The sequence below is a fragment of the Cynocephalus volans genome, chromosome 6 (assembly GCF_027409185.1).
Source record: "Cynocephalus volans isolate mCynVol1 chromosome 6, mCynVol1.pri, whole genome shotgun sequence".
Classification (NCBI taxonomy): domain Eukaryota; kingdom Metazoa; phylum Chordata; class Mammalia; order Dermoptera; family Cynocephalidae; genus Cynocephalus; species Cynocephalus volans.
This window is the reverse complement of record NC_084465.1, coordinates 156,357,947-156,373,127: the sequence shown is the minus strand read 5'-3', so window position 1 is coordinate 156,373,127 and position 15,181 is coordinate 156,357,947. Positions and strand designations below refer to the sequence as shown.

The window sequence follows — 15,181 nt, the reverse complement described above, 5'->3', positions numbered from 1 at the left end:
CACCGCCCAGCATCAACCAGGTGTTTCTGAGCCTGGGAAGCCCTGTAATTACTTGAGTCTGTCCAGAGCACAGCTCGGGGAGGTGGCCATAAAATGCAGAGAGGCCCTCACAGACGGTGTCTCAGCATTACTCACCGATCGTGGAGAGCAGGGATCTTGGAAGGACACTGCAGGTATTGCTTAAACCGGAGCTCGAAGGCTTGTCCGATGGCGCCGATGACATCTTGGGCCAGCCCATCACAGCATTCTAGAATGTGACAAGCTGGAAAAGCAAGGGACACAGCCCTTTAGAGACAGACAGTCGTGCTCCCTGGGCTCCTCTACAAAGAGCCCTTCCTGAGGACAGAGGGACGAAGAGATGCATGTGTTCTTCATAGTATGTCCTAGCCCATCTAGCAGCAGCTCAATCCCTGGGGGACCCCACAGCTACAATGTTTCACAGTAGGCATGCATTTCATAATAGCCTGTTGTCTACAAAATTTTGGTTCTATTTTTAAACAAAGTAAGAATTTTCAAGTTCAAATTGATGGTTTCTAAATTCCTTTAAAGCCTATAAACATCAATTCTGACCTTGATAGGAAAACAATGTTTAGAAAGAGACCGCAAAATGACAAAGAACCTAATCTCGGCATGCACCAAGTCTCTTTAAGGCCCATGAGCCTTAAAAGATGGACGTAAATTGGCATCTGCTGAATGAACCTTGATCTGTTCAATGGACTTAATGCAAGTTGTTTGCGTACTTTTTAGTAGGAGTAAAGTGGTGACCACCAAGTGTGGCCCCTAGAAACAAGAGTGACCTTGTAAGATAAACGCAAAGGGAATTTATAAATCAGTATGACCATCCCGACAACATGCCATTTGCATCTCTGTAAATTTGAGACTGGATATTCATGCAGATTCTCAGAAAAGCAGCTTGTGCAGAGTGGATACAAGTTAGGGGTGTTAGTGCATCAGACAAGGGCCACTCAAAGCCAGTGAAGTGGCCTGGAGCAAGTCCTTAAGTGCTCGATGGCAGGCACCAGCTGTCACACAGGGACAGCTGTCCTGGTGGCGAGGCTGTGGAGGAATCCATTTACAACCTTCAGAGGAAAGAGGGTCGAGTGGGGGACACAGCATGAGAGGTTCTCCTGGCCTCGGCCTCCCAAGACAGTAGTACTTCTCCCAGACACATCCATGGTGCCCCACCAGAAGAGTCACAGCCCCTCCTCATGGTCCTCCTGAAGGGGCTACGGACTTGTCACCATGACCAGCCCTAACGTGATCTTGTTACTAATGGGATAAAAATATTCTGCTTGGAGAAAATGACAGATGCCTGTCATACTTCGCCTTTGTCTTGCTGACAGTCACAGCATAACTGCATCTCAAGGAGCGCTCCTCCAGGAGCCCCGCCGGTCCCCACAGGGAGGAGGACGCACTCTACATGGGTCGTTGTCGCCGGCACAGGTAGTAATTAGGGAGACGCTGAATTGTGGCCTCCCTATAGAAGCCAGTACACACTGGAAAGAAGCCTCACGAAGACAAGAAAACTGTTCAGGGAGGGGACAGAGACATGGCCGCCTCCACAGGGTGTGGCCACTCTTGCCCTAATGCTGCCTTTTCGATGCACGAATCCAGCAAGGCCCTGGGAGTTCACCTAGAGGGCAGCCTTCCAGGCCCTGGGGCCTCAGCTGCTTCTTCCCAGACTCTGGGGAAGGTGGACTTCCACATACACAGAGAAACGTATTTCCTGGAAGAGTCCCTTGGATACGGCAGTCCTACCTTAGTTATGGCCAAGGGATTCATCTACAAAGGTACGGGTGTCCTGGCTGTCTTTTTACTGTTCATCATTGATGTTATTTTATTTTTGATACTATTATTTACTAAGTATCAGCCGAGGTAGTCACAAAGCAAGCCCATATGAAGCAGCTGTTACAGTTGCACAGGTTGTTGACTGATACAAACAGAAGCCTCTTTCGAGTTAATAAGGAAATAGGAATCCAGACTTGAGTGAGGAACAGCCAGAAAGACAGCGCATTCACCCTGACCTGTCCCCTGTTCTCCAGCCACCCACTCCCCTCCTGGCCTTGCTCTCCAGCATCAGCACCAGCCAAGGGAATCGGCTGGTCAGTACTTTAAGGAACCTGAGAAAAGACTGGGAAAGGTTCAAAAAATGCAGCTTATTTTCCTTTTAAGGAGAGAGCAGAATCCTAACCTTTACAATGGAGAATGAAAAATAAGGTTTCTTCAGGAGACTGTACAATCTCACCCACACGCCCACTCATCCTGTACGCAACCAGAGAACATGAAAACGAAAGAGGGTCCTCTTCAAGGAAGTTCCAGGACGTGCAGAGAGGTGCAGGGCTCCAGATGGAAGCCCCTAGCTGGGCAAGGATCTGGCCCTGGTAGTTTAAGTGACAAACTGGGTGGCAGAACCTGCAGATAGTGAGCAGCCCCACAAACTCTCAGGAATTAAATCACAACTCTAGGTCACAGTACCCAGCCCACTCCTCAATGAACTGAGAAAACAGCATCATCTCCTAGTTTGGTCTGAGGATTCCTTCTGTTAAAATGGCCTCTATATGTTTCAGAAACTTACTCTACCTCTAAAGTCGACCCTGGACTTGTCTCTCTCTGGGCCTGGTGTTTTCTCTGAGAGCACTACCACAGTCTTCGGCCAAAAGCCACTATCTTCTGAACGGACTTGCAGTGTATGCTGCAGATGACGAGGCCCTGCCCAGAAGGGGTCACCAGGGCTGCTGGGCTCAGCTGGGCTCTCCCTCCATGAGGTCACTACAGGGCCAAAGACATGATCCACAAGCAGTGGAGAGGAAGGAACAGACGAGAGAGGGGTACACCGTGTTGGTGCACAGAACCAACATTCAAAATGATGTAAAATCTAAAACACGGCCCACAACAAAGGAGCAGCAAACACAGTCATTCCACCACGTTCTCTCTCTTCTGGGGAAACAGGTCCTTCCGCTGGAACCATGGCAGCCTGGGCTTCTGGAGGTTTGGGAGGAGAGAGTGTGTAATGCCCATCACACCCAAAGCCCAAATGACTTGACTTCTCTAAGTCCGAGGTCTCCAGTTTTCTTCTCACTCGTGACTGCCAGCAGCAAACATTTTGCACACATCCCAAATGTGTCTATTTATTTATAAATGATTAAAATACACTCCTGTATTAATTACTTTTATGTGTATTATAAAAATATCTTTAAAAATAATAAGATGAAGATAAAATGAACAAAAGGGTAAGATGCCTTGTTAGCCCTGAAAGCATGAGGCACAATGGGTACTTTGGGTGCAGTTCATCATCAATGGCCATAAACAGAAATCCAGCTGCCCATCTTTGAAATACTTTTCTTGATCATTTTGAATTTGGGGCATCGATTTCTTATCTGATTAGATTATCATTGTTTTTACTTTGAAATGCAGCCTATGAAGCGTCCACACTGGAAGTAAATGTATCAATCAGCTCTTCCGTTTCTATCCTGTTTGCCTGAGCTGCCATTAATGATATAATCTCTAACTTATGTTTTTTCTCTGAGAGCCTTAGTTTGGTTAAAACTAGTTCATAAAAGCTATGAATCCACTTCGCTAAGACACTTTTTCCAATTTTTTGGCACCATGGGCTGAGAGCAAGGGTGCCTGTTCCCTCGCCTTCCACAAGCCCTTCTTGCCTGGCTTCTGTGCTGCAGGAGCAGCTGGCACACACAATACACACCCTGAGTCACTGTGCCTTTTCTATACTATTCTAGGCTAATGCCGCCCTCACGATGAACAGAAGCTCCAACCTTCGTTTTCCCCACAGGGAACTGCTTCCGTGTCCCGGGGGATGCTGGGCTCTGCCAGAGTCCGGGCAGAGGGCTCCTCAGGACCTGTGCTCCACCTTTCGAGAAGTCACGCCTCCCACCCCTCAGCCCCGACAGACACTTCGCAGGTCGGAGATGGTTTCCATCCAGCCTCCCCAGGCAGCCCACTCCTGCAGAAGCCCACCTCGGGGTCTCCGCAGTCCTCTTATCTGGACACATGGATGCTGAAGAGTTCACATTTGGCTCCAAGAGTTCAAATTCACTGCCACATTCTCTGCCAGCTGGTGACTGGCATTGGGAGCCTTGGAGACACTGGGAGACATTACTGAAGTTAGGAAAAGTCCTGCTCAACAATGACTGTTGTCCTTTCATCTTAGTGAGCTGATAACCCACATTGCTTAAAAGGAACATAGGAAACTAATGAATTGTAACTAGAGAAACTCAAACAGTAATCAGCCAGCCCTAGTCTGCTTATTCAGTGTATCCACAGTTCTTCATTGTTCCTGATTCTTTGACCAGAGATAGGTTAAAAATCCAAGATTCAGCTGTGATGCTATTAATTTAGAGTTGCTTAGTATGTGTCCTAGCCCCAGAGGGGCAACTTGAAGCTGTAAGGAGATGGCATTTTGCATCCATGAGACTGGCAGAAATGTATAAGCCTGAAAATGCCAAGTGTTGAGCAAAAAGATCTCTTCTACACTCCTCGTGGGAATAAAAAGTGAAATGACCATTTCAGAAAAGTTGAAGATGCCCAAAGACAAAGTGATTCAGCCTTGAGGTACATACCCTAGGAAAATTCTTGCACACAAGCACAAGACAATACGCACAGAATATTTACTGAAGACTTCACTCAGCAGACCTTTATTAAGCTACTGTGCACCAGGCCCTGCCTTAGGATATGCCAAGAAACAAATCAGAGTCCCTGCTCTCACCAAGCTCACAGTCTGGAGAGTGGACACCAAAAATAAAGAGATATGCCACTACAGTGGGTTGAATGGTGGTCCCCAAAAGACATGCCCGCATCCTGACCTTTTGGAATGTGTGAAAAAGCGTTTTTGCAGAAGTGACTAAGGATCTTGCAGTGAGACCATCCTGGATTAGGATGGGCCTTAAATCCAATGACATGAGTCCTTGAAAGAGACAGAAGAAGAGAAGACAGACAGAGGAGGAAGAGGTGATGTGAAGACGGAGGCAGGGACTGGACTGATATAGCCACAAGCTAAGGAATTTCTACAGCCACCAGAAGCTGGAAAGGGCAAGGAAGGATCCTTCCCCAGAGCCTCTGGAGGGAGTGAAACCCAGCTGACACCTTGCTTTCAAACTTCTGGCCTCCAGGATGGTGAGAAGATACATTTCTGGTGTTTTAGGCCACCCAGCTTGTGGTAATGTTACTGCAGCCCTAGGAGACTAATACAACCGTGAAGACAACATCAAATACAGGAAATGAAGGAGATTATGCTGTAGGTGATACATAGGATGATCGGGAAAGGTGACCCTAGAAGGGGACATGAGAGAGGTCAGGGAGGAAAGCCTGAGAAGGCTGGTGTAGGAAGGTCCCAGACATAGAGCCCAGTAAGTGCAAAGGTCCTGAGGCAGGAGCTTGCCTGGCATGTTCAAGGATGATCTGGAAGTCAGTGTAGCTGAAGTGGTGGAGAGGGGGAGGCTGTAAGAAATGAGATAGAGGATGGAGCAGGCGTGAGCTCACAGAGGGTCCTGTGGGCGTAAGGAGAATGTGACATTTTACTCAGAGTGAGCAGAGGAAGGACCTGTCACATGATCTTAAAAGGATCCTTCTGGCTGCCATGTGGAGAAAAGACCTTAGAGAGCAAGAGTGGGCACAGGGAGACCCGTTTATTAATTATGGGGCTTGGCCTTGGGGGTCGCATCAGAGGTAGGAGGAACTGGTAAGGCCTCACTGACAGATGGCAGGTGAGTGGACAAGGCAGAGACACGGAGGGGTCTGGAGGCGGTTGCTGTTGACCGAGCTGGGGGGAAAGTGTTAAATTTAGATCTGTGATTCCTTAAGTTCCAGGGCCTGGGGGACTCCTGAGAGGACATGCAGAGCAGCCTGGTAGACACATGAATCTGGCTTTCAGCAGCTAGAAAGGTGCACTGGGGAGTCTTAAACTTAGTTTGTAAAAACACTGTTCATAATAGACAAACAGCCCGTGGGGAAATGAGCCTCGTGCCACAATGTCATCAGGTGGAATATTTACCTTCCTGGTTAAAAACAACAGTAAATTACTGCGTTTGCCCATGAGGTTTTGCTTCTAGGGGAAAGAAAAGTTAGAGGCAGTGCTGTTCCGTTTTCCACTAATGAGTTCATAATACTTAAGGTCTCTCCCAGAAAGTCACCTCATAGCACCTATAGCTGTTGGGGCCAAAGGTAACAAATTCTTCTTGTTGAAATGACCATTACAGAAGCCCAAAATAGGCATTTCCCCTATGTGGGATTCCCATTCATCAGATCTCCCATTATTCAGAAAATCTTGGGCAAAGGGTGACAGACGTCTTAGGAGCTCTTCAGGCTGAATACATAGGCTCTGTCCCACTAGGTTAGCACCACCTAAGGCAAGGATATGACTTCCCACAGCCTGGTGCAGGCAGCACCAGAGGGCGCTTGAGCAAGATTATAATTATGATTATAAATTATATAAATTACATACCTCCTGTAGGCAGCCATATATCTAATTTGGGGATCATTCTGTAGCTGCTTTTGTGACCCAAACAGTCCATTCAGAACTGTCTAACATATCCCTAGGGCTGCGGGGGATGGGAGGCACTGGGTAGTAATGAAACTTACAACATAAAAAGAATACAGTATTTAGGATGCAGCAGCAAAGCCCGACCTGAGGGGAGTTGCATCTCTACATAAACCAGTAGTCATCATATAGACCTCCTACTGACCCTGCCTTTCAACTATAACCTGCCAACCTTGTGAAACTTTGCTCATGTGTGGCCCTTATCTCCTTGAGACATTGCTGATGGTTACTGTACGACTTAATGTCTTGAGTCGGTGACCTTTCGTGCATCCACCAGAGTAACTATAGAAACCATGGATTCTTGATACCAGAAAGATGAACAGAGTTTCTAGAAATTCTTCTAGATTAAAGACACACACAAAAATGTAAAAGCAGGAGTCAGCAAGGAAAAGACAAATGATAACAGCAGCAGGGAGTTCGACCTGTCGCTGTAGGGTTTAGAAAGAATACAAACTTATGAGATCCAGATGTGTCCCGACCCTGGTGGTGCTGAGGAACTGTGTTTGCAGCCTGAGAAACCACAATGTACCAGACCTGCTCCAGCACACAAACTTAGGGGCCTCTGACATTTAAGGGCCCATATAAGAACATTCAAGAACATCACACCCAGAATTTCTTGCTAATCTGACTTCCCAGTGGTGGGGCCATTTACGCTAAATGAATGTTCCACTTGGCCTAGGGGAGGAAGAACAGAGAAGCTGGGAGAAGTCCTCACCCTGGTTCCTTCCAGAGAGGAGGGAAGCCTGGGATGGAGGCAGGGCCTCTCTGAGGTGATGCTCACGCTGGGGTGCTGAAGGGATCCCTCCCCACACTGTCTCCCTGGAGGCTGGGCCCCCGATATGTGGAGAACAGAGGTGTGATAAATAACTGCAAATAGATAGCTGCAAATTCCTTGGACCTCTTTCCCTCAAAGGGTGGGTCTGTTTCCTCTGTTTCCATGAATCAGAGCCTGCTGTGACCTCTATGAACAGTAAACCCGGCAGAAGTGAAGCTGGGCCTGTCCTTTCAGAGCACTGGAAGCTTCTGCTTTTGTTCTCCTGGAGTCCAGAGCTTCCATGCAGGAAGTCCTGCTCACCTGGTGGTTGGCAGAGCCACTTGGACAGGCCCCGAGACCACATAGGAGGGGTGAAGGACCCTGCCAACTTAGCCTTCTAGTCAACCCTGGCAAGGTACTAGGCATGAAAGTAAAGCCAACTTGGACCCTTTAACCAGCCCAGACCCCAGCCAAAAACCACCCGCATGGGCAGGTGAATTGGCCAACCAAGCCCTGCCCGAATTCCTGACCCATATTATATCATAAAATATAATAAAATTGTTGTTAAGCCACTAAGCTTAGTAGTTTGTCACAGGCAATAGATAGAAGGAAAGAGCGAACACCTGTCACTAAGTATCTGAAACAAAGGGCATGTCTCAGTCAGCAGGGCTGCTCGAACAGGTACCACAGGCTGGGGACTTAAACCACAGATACTTGTTTCTCACAGTTCTGAAGGCTGGAAGTCCAAGACCAAGGTGCTGGCAGATTTGGCATCTGGTGAAGTCTCTTCCTGATGCAGATGATTCTGTCTTGCTGCGTCCTCACAAGGTAGAAAGAGTGAGAGAGCTCTCTGGGTCCTCTTTTATAAGGGTACCAAACTCAATCATGAGAGCTGCGCCCTCGTCACCTAATTACCCCCTGAAGGCCCCACTTCCCAATACCATTTTTTTGAGGGGCTTGGATTTCAACCTATGAATTTGGGGAGAGACACAAACAATCAGTCCTTAACAGGGCCCCTGTGCTGGTGGTGTCCCCAAGCACCAAAAACAGTGCAGACCTTTTTCTACCTAATAGGTCTGGCATTTGTTTTCACAATAGCACTGCATGCACACCTCAGAGGGAGCCTGGTGTGGCAGTCACAGGACAGGTGGGACAGATCCTGATTCCCATAACTCTGGAAAGGTACCGTGGGAAGAAGGTACTCCTGGTTTGCCCTGTGAAACAAAACAAAAGCCTGAACACTTATATGGTACAAGTCAAATAACATGGGGCTAACCTCCTTCAGGATCTGGATCTAAGCCTTATTTCCAGCTTCGGCTGTACACTGGAATCACCCAAAGAGCTTGGAAAAATCACTGTTGTTTGGGCACCATTCTGTGAGGCCTGAGCATCGAGATTTTTTAAAGCTCCCCTAGGTGGTTCTAAAGTACGGCTCATTTTGAGACCATTGACAGAGGAGCTACTAAAGGTGTCAAAAAGAAGAATCCAGGAGGACTTAATAGAGGTAGAACTTCAACCTCGGCCAACTCCAGGCTCAAACTGGAAATCCTTTGCCTGGGGCAGCGCAGCTGCCACCTCGCCTCCCCGCCCCTCCCCTGACTTGAGAGCTCCTAGGATGGTTAATGGGGTCAGGCTCTGTTATGAGCTGAATGTGTTCCCCAAAAAAGATATGCAGGAGACATAACCCCCGGGACTTCAGAATGTAACCTTATTTGGAAATAGGGTGGCTGCAGATGTCACTAGTTAAGATGACATCATGCTGGAGCAGGGAGGACCCTAATCCAATATGACTGATGTCCTCCTAAGATGTCCCTGGGAAGACTCAGAGACACATGGGGAGAATGCCCTGTGATGGTGAAGGGCCGTAGTGATGGCTCTACAAGCCAAGGACCGTCGCAGAGGCCGGCTGCTGCCAGGAGCCAGGAAGGGGCAAGGAAGGGCTCCCCCACAGCTTTCAAGGGGAGCACAGCCCTGCTGATGCCCTGATGTTGGCACCTCGAGAAGTGTGAGACAGCGCATTTCTGTTGTCTTAAGCCACCCAGTCTGTGGTGCTTTGTTGCAGCAGCCCTAGGAAACTAATAATCTAACAACACAGCCTCTACACTGGAGCACTGCTCTGGATGACAGTGTCAATTGCTGCCAGCTGTGCCTGCTCACCCGAGACAGACACTGGCCCTCTGCAGTCGTTACGTAAAAGCTGCCTCATGCTCAAGAGGTGGCAGGCTAGAATGTGTGGAGTTAGCCAGGCATCTCAGAGACAGTTCTGGATGCATCAAAACCTCCTATGCCCCTTCCCTTCTCTCCTCAAAACTTTGTCATTGCCCCACATCTGTTCAGGAGTGACAATGTGACAATTACAGAATAGGAAGTTAACTATATTAAAACAGCTTATCTGTAGGATCCCCTGCTCCCAACCACTGGGGGACAACAGCTAAAATTCTTCTTTATATGATCTTGTTGTCTTCATCCTCAAGAAACCACTGAAAGGAAAGAGCCCCCCAATTCATTGCTCACAAAGCCAGGGTTGGTGAAGGCCAGTGGAAAATACCCTCACACGATTATATGGGAATGAAAATTTTACAGCCAGGTTGGGGGGTGGGATTTGCAAGGCCCATTGACATATTAACTGTCTAACCCTGTTGTTCCGCAAATGCCTCTTTAGGACGCGTCGTGCACATTGTGCACAAGGATGAAGGGATCTGTACAAGTGGCCCCTGGGGGCCGGTGGACTTGTGGGGGCAGATTTCCATAGAGGCACATCGTGGGCCAGTTAATCTCTTCTGTCTGGGGTGTCTTGAAAATATGAAAAAGATATAGTTTGTGGTGGAAGACAGCAAAACAGAATGTTAAGCTCTCACTTGCATTGAAATTGTAAAAAAGGAAGAACCTATAATGTGTATGTACACGACTAAAAAAATTATGCAAAGAAAACTACAAAATCTCAACAGTTGGTACCCAGGGTGGGAATAGAGGAAGAGTAGAGGAGCCAGCCAGTAGTGGAAGGAAGTGCTGCTTTGTGTTGCTATAAATTCCACTTGTGATTTTTGCCATTGGGTTTTAACTCGCAGCTCTGGCATGGCTCATCAGCGGCTGCCTGGTATTCCAGGGCAGTGCCCCACGGGCAGCCCACCAGCCAGGCGTGTTATCAGCCAGTGGGCTTTGGTGTTGTAAATGATCTGGGCTGGATGTGAGGCCCTAGAAGCCTAAGGGGGTACAAGGAGACGGTACCCTGAGCTTGGACACTGGCCTCTGAGGCTGGGCAGGCAGTGTGAGTCTGCTAGGGTGACTTCGCTGGCAGTGGGCACACAGAAGAGCGAGGCAGGAGGACGGGCAGTTTGCAGCCTTCCAGGTGTAACCGGGGCCACTTCCAGGTGTGGCAGGAACTGCTAATGTGTAAGTCAGGTGTACCAAACTGTTGCTGTCTGCATACAGGTGTGAATTTGATGCTCAGAGACGTCATCTCCTAACCCAGCCAGGTGATATGCGGCCCTTGAAAACCTCAATTATCCTTAATAATGCGATATGACAATGCTCATTTGGGTGAAGAAGGCTGGGAAGACGAGGAACATCTGGTGCACGGTGTGAAGCCCAGCTGTGTATGAATCAGGGAATAGAAGGATCAAACGTTGCTCACCTCTGCGATTCACAGGGTCCTTAGCTACATATGCCACATAGTCTGTTGTGTCCTGTGAATAAAAAGGAGATGTCTGTATCAGTACTCATAAGTTAGAGGCACAGCCAGGGACACAATGCACAAACCAGCAAGCTTATAAGAACTCAGCCATCCCACGGCTAAATAATCTAAAGCTGCCTAACAGCCTACGGAAGACAGCATTTCTGAAACTGTCACGTGGGCAGCAATCATCAGTGATCTTGAGGCTGCAGGTCCATGCCCACACCTTGAGCAGCAAGAACAGAGGTGCCCACCTGTTCTCTGCACGTACGGTCATGTAAGGAGCTTTGAAAACACTGATACCTGAGTCCCAACACCCAGATCATCTGACTTACCTCGTTTGTATGTGAGGCCTGCGCATCAGGAATTTTAAAAAGCTCTCAGATGATTGTAATGTGAACCAAAGTTGGGAACCACAGTCATCAGCTCTGTCTACACCAGGGGTCCTCAGATCTGAGCTGGTGTCAGAATCCCCTGCAGGCCTTGTTTAAACAAGTCACTGGGCCACACCCCCGAGTCAGTGGGTCTGGGATGTGGCTCCCAATCTGCATTTCTGACAAGTTTCCAGCTGCTGCTGGTCTGGGAACCACAGTTTGAGAATCACTAGTCTAGGCCGGCCCGTGGCTCACTCGGTAGAGTGCAGTGCTGATAACACCAAGGCCACGGGTTCGGATCCTATATGGGGATGGCCGGTTTGCTCACTGGCTGAGCGTGGTGCTGAGAATCACTAGTCTAGAAGGATACCAGAGTGGATGTTCAAAGGTTGGCTGCAAAAGCCCCCTCATGGGGAGATGAGATAAAATAGTTCTTTTCTTCTTGGACATTAAGTAATGACTTTAATTCTTTAAAGTGTTTTAAAAAATATGAGCTGTATTTAAAAGTCTCAACCTTGTATATGAAAAATGAGTTTCCTTGCCTACATTTTCATTTAACCAGGGCATGGAAGAGTATGACCGCAACACTAGGCCAAGGCAACCACGTGCATTTTAGTTTCTAAACAAAGAATCAAAGGAACCAATCATTGTCATCATTCTTGGAAGCAGAAAAGACTGCTCTGCAAAGTTATTCTCGACATTCAAAAAAAGCCCCCAGGGTACAACTAGTAAAGGTCTACCCCATTGTTGTGGTTATTTCCCAAATGTTATTGCTTCAAAGGACTTCCAGGTTATTGATCAGCTCCCGATGTTGTCAGCACCTGAAATGGTGCTCTGTCATGGTCCCTCTGTTGTCTTTTCTATGGGCAGTGGAGACATGTCCTTCTCTCTCAACAGCTCCAAGGAGAGAGCGGACGCGGGAGAGAGTGAGCATGGGGGGGCATGTAACCGGTGTTGGGGACCCACTGTAGGGTGGTGGGGGGTGCTTGCCACTTTCCCATACATTATCTCCACAACACCCCAATATGACTACGTAGGGGAAGGAGAGTCTTCTAGCAACTCGTGACATGATGGAGCTGTTACCATGGGATCATTCTCTAAGTGGCTCACCGAAGCCCTTTCCTTTTCCTGTTCAGGCCACCATTCATCGGTATCTTCACAAACTGACTAGGGAAGGGGAGAGGAAGACCGTCGAACTAGCCGAACTGGCTTGTGGTCAATTCCACCAAGGAGGATCTGGCCAGCCTCCGAAGCTATTGGCAAAAATAAGGATTGGAGCTGTGATCATAGACACTCTTCACGGATTCATGAGATGCAAATGTTGGAAGGGCCCTTAGAGACCATCTAGGAGTGGCTTAGAGAGCACCAGTGTTTCTCAAACTGAGATCCATGGAAACCTAGGGTATATGCTCCAGTGTTTGAGATATCACCAGCATTAAAAAAAAATTTTTTTTACTTGCATTTCCATGATAATCTTAAAAATTAATACAAGAATATTTAGGATCATTTAGCTGACCACTGTGTCACCAAGTTCTGCATGTAATTGCTAACACTTGCAGTTGGATTTCCAACATTATGAACACCAGGTTTCTAAAGATTTAGAAAAGAACAGAGTAGATGCCTTTCTCCCACTTGAAGCACAGCCCGATGCCACATTTATACATGAGGTACAACCGAAGTGTTTGCTTGAACAGAAGAAGTTAGTGAAAGAATTGAATCATCTAGTTGCCCGTGAGCTCAAAAGATTCTGCACCGTGGTGGCCAGTCCAGCTTCACACTGGGAACAGAGATTTAGTTTCAGCCAACTTTGTCTGTCATGGTGATCAATGTCACTTTGAGTGTTGCTGGCTTTACAGTATTTATTTGTATTTAACTTCCAAATTTGACTGGGGTTTAGAGTTCAATAAAAAGAACTCTAAAACATAAGGAGTCTTTTCTTAATTTTTGTTCATATTCAGACAAAAAAATTGGAGTCAGCATTAGTGGTATGTTCAAGGAACTTTTTTTTTTTTTTTTTTTTAATTCTTACTCTGGCCTAAGAGAGACTCTACTCTGGCTCAAAGTTGGGGAAGGAGGTCCAGTAAAGAGACAGGATGTGTCCCTGGCTCTTAGACAGTCAATGACCAAGCCAGGACATAGCTTTTCTGATGCCAATATTGGTCCTTTTCTGGCACAGCAGGGGAGTACATTATTGTTCAAAATGTCCTTGACATCATTTCTCAGTTAGTTACACAGTGAGCACACTAAGTTCCAAGGACGGGGCTGCAAAGTGTTCATCCTGACTCGTTTCATTCCTGTTCTCACTCCCTAAGACCTTCTGAGCCTGGTCAGTGTTCTGGCATTCTTTTGGTGGTCTTTTAACACTGCAAATAATTGTAGATTATAATTATGAGGTCTTTTAACACTGCTAATAATAGCAGAGTGTGCCCCTTTTGGGAAGGGATTTAATAGTATTTTTCAGTCTGTCTTATTTGACATTTCAAAATATCATTTTCCTACTGGGTAAACTGAGGCACAGAGCAATAACTGACATATACACTTGCAGGAGAATAGGACTAGAACCTAGAATTGTCAGTTTTGTTAAAAGCATCTACCCATTGTAATGTGTTAAATTCGTCATTACAAATCAATTTGGAATGGGACATCATGCACAATGTAATATGCCTTTGGATGGGCTAAAATGGAAAATAACTAGGCTTTCTATCCCCTAGGATCGTGCAATTTTCTGTACGAGAAAAAAAAAATCACAGAAAATATAAAAGATTATGAATTACTTTAAAGGTCACTGAATGTTTTCTTTCTATTTTTTTTTTTAATGAAGAGGTGATGGGGAAATTTTTTTTAAAAAGTCATATTCCTGTATGCATCTTGGAGAATAAAATAATTTCAACAAAAACCAATGTATGTGGCTTTCCATGATCTTGGTGTTTGTATCTCCACTCATAATATATCATTAACACAAGGTTAAGAAAAGTTCCTGAAAGGAGCTATCGATGCAGATGTACAAGATACCTGCCTTTTATTTTTCAAACTGGATTACCTTCTCCATTTTAGAAGCCATGGTTCCAAGCACACATTTGGCAGGTAATTAACTAACCACTGCGAATTAAATAAAGCTAAAGGTAGACATAGAGAAAAGTCTAGATTTGTGTCTGGGCGTAGCATAGGTGGAGAAATAGGTAGACGTTTACATATGGATATTATCTTAAGAAAATCTACATCTCAATGAGGGCTTTCATATTACAGTGAAACATTAGAAATGATAAGGATTAGAAAGGAAGGTCACAGGAAGGGAAGAGAAGGAAGAAAGGAAAAAAATCTTGTTGGAGCCTTTTGAAAACAAGACTGTAAGTATATGAAAAAGGGCCAAAGCCATTTGAACCTTCGGAATGCCGTGGCGAGGCAGTGCTCTTGCAGTACTTAGACAAGCAAGCAGAGGGATACAGGCAAAGAACCACCTGCAGGGTGGGTAAACCCCTTCCCTGCTGAGTGCCCTGGGACAAGGGTGTGAGATAGGGGTGCTGGAAGTTGGGGTGCCCAAGTCTCCAGCAGCAGCCTGCGCAGCACTGGCAGCAGCCGTGCCTGCGATGCCTGCCCCTGTTGGCCACCACAGCTGCGCAAGGAGAAGTACCACTTTCCTGTTGCTAAGAGATGGGTGGCCTGACTATACTGTCCTTTGGAAACGTCGAAGCTCTAGAACCTGCAGCTGAAATTGCTCTCTATTTGGCTTCCGGTGCGCCACCCGCAGTTCTATAATCAAGTTGTGGATCAGGTAGAAGGAGTACAGGAGGACAGGTTGGAAGGGCATGGGAGATAAGGAATAGTAA

General features: G+C 46.8%; 1 protein-coding gene across 1 annotated transcript in view; it reads right to left on the bottom strand.

Annotated features, from left to right (window-relative positions):
* SHC3 (SHC adaptor protein 3) overlaps nt 1–15,181 on the bottom strand; it is a 145,096-nt gene that overhangs the window by 42,724 nt on the left and 87,191 nt on the right. Inside the window, exons 6-7 of the mRNA XM_063100869.1 lie at nt 10,942–10,993; nt 136–262 (exon numbers count right to left, since the gene is read on the bottom strand). Coding sequence (XP_062956939.1) covers nt 136–262; nt 10,942–10,993 — 179 coding nt within the window. The remainder of the gene's footprint in view (nt 1–135; nt 263–10,941; nt 10,994–15,181) is intronic.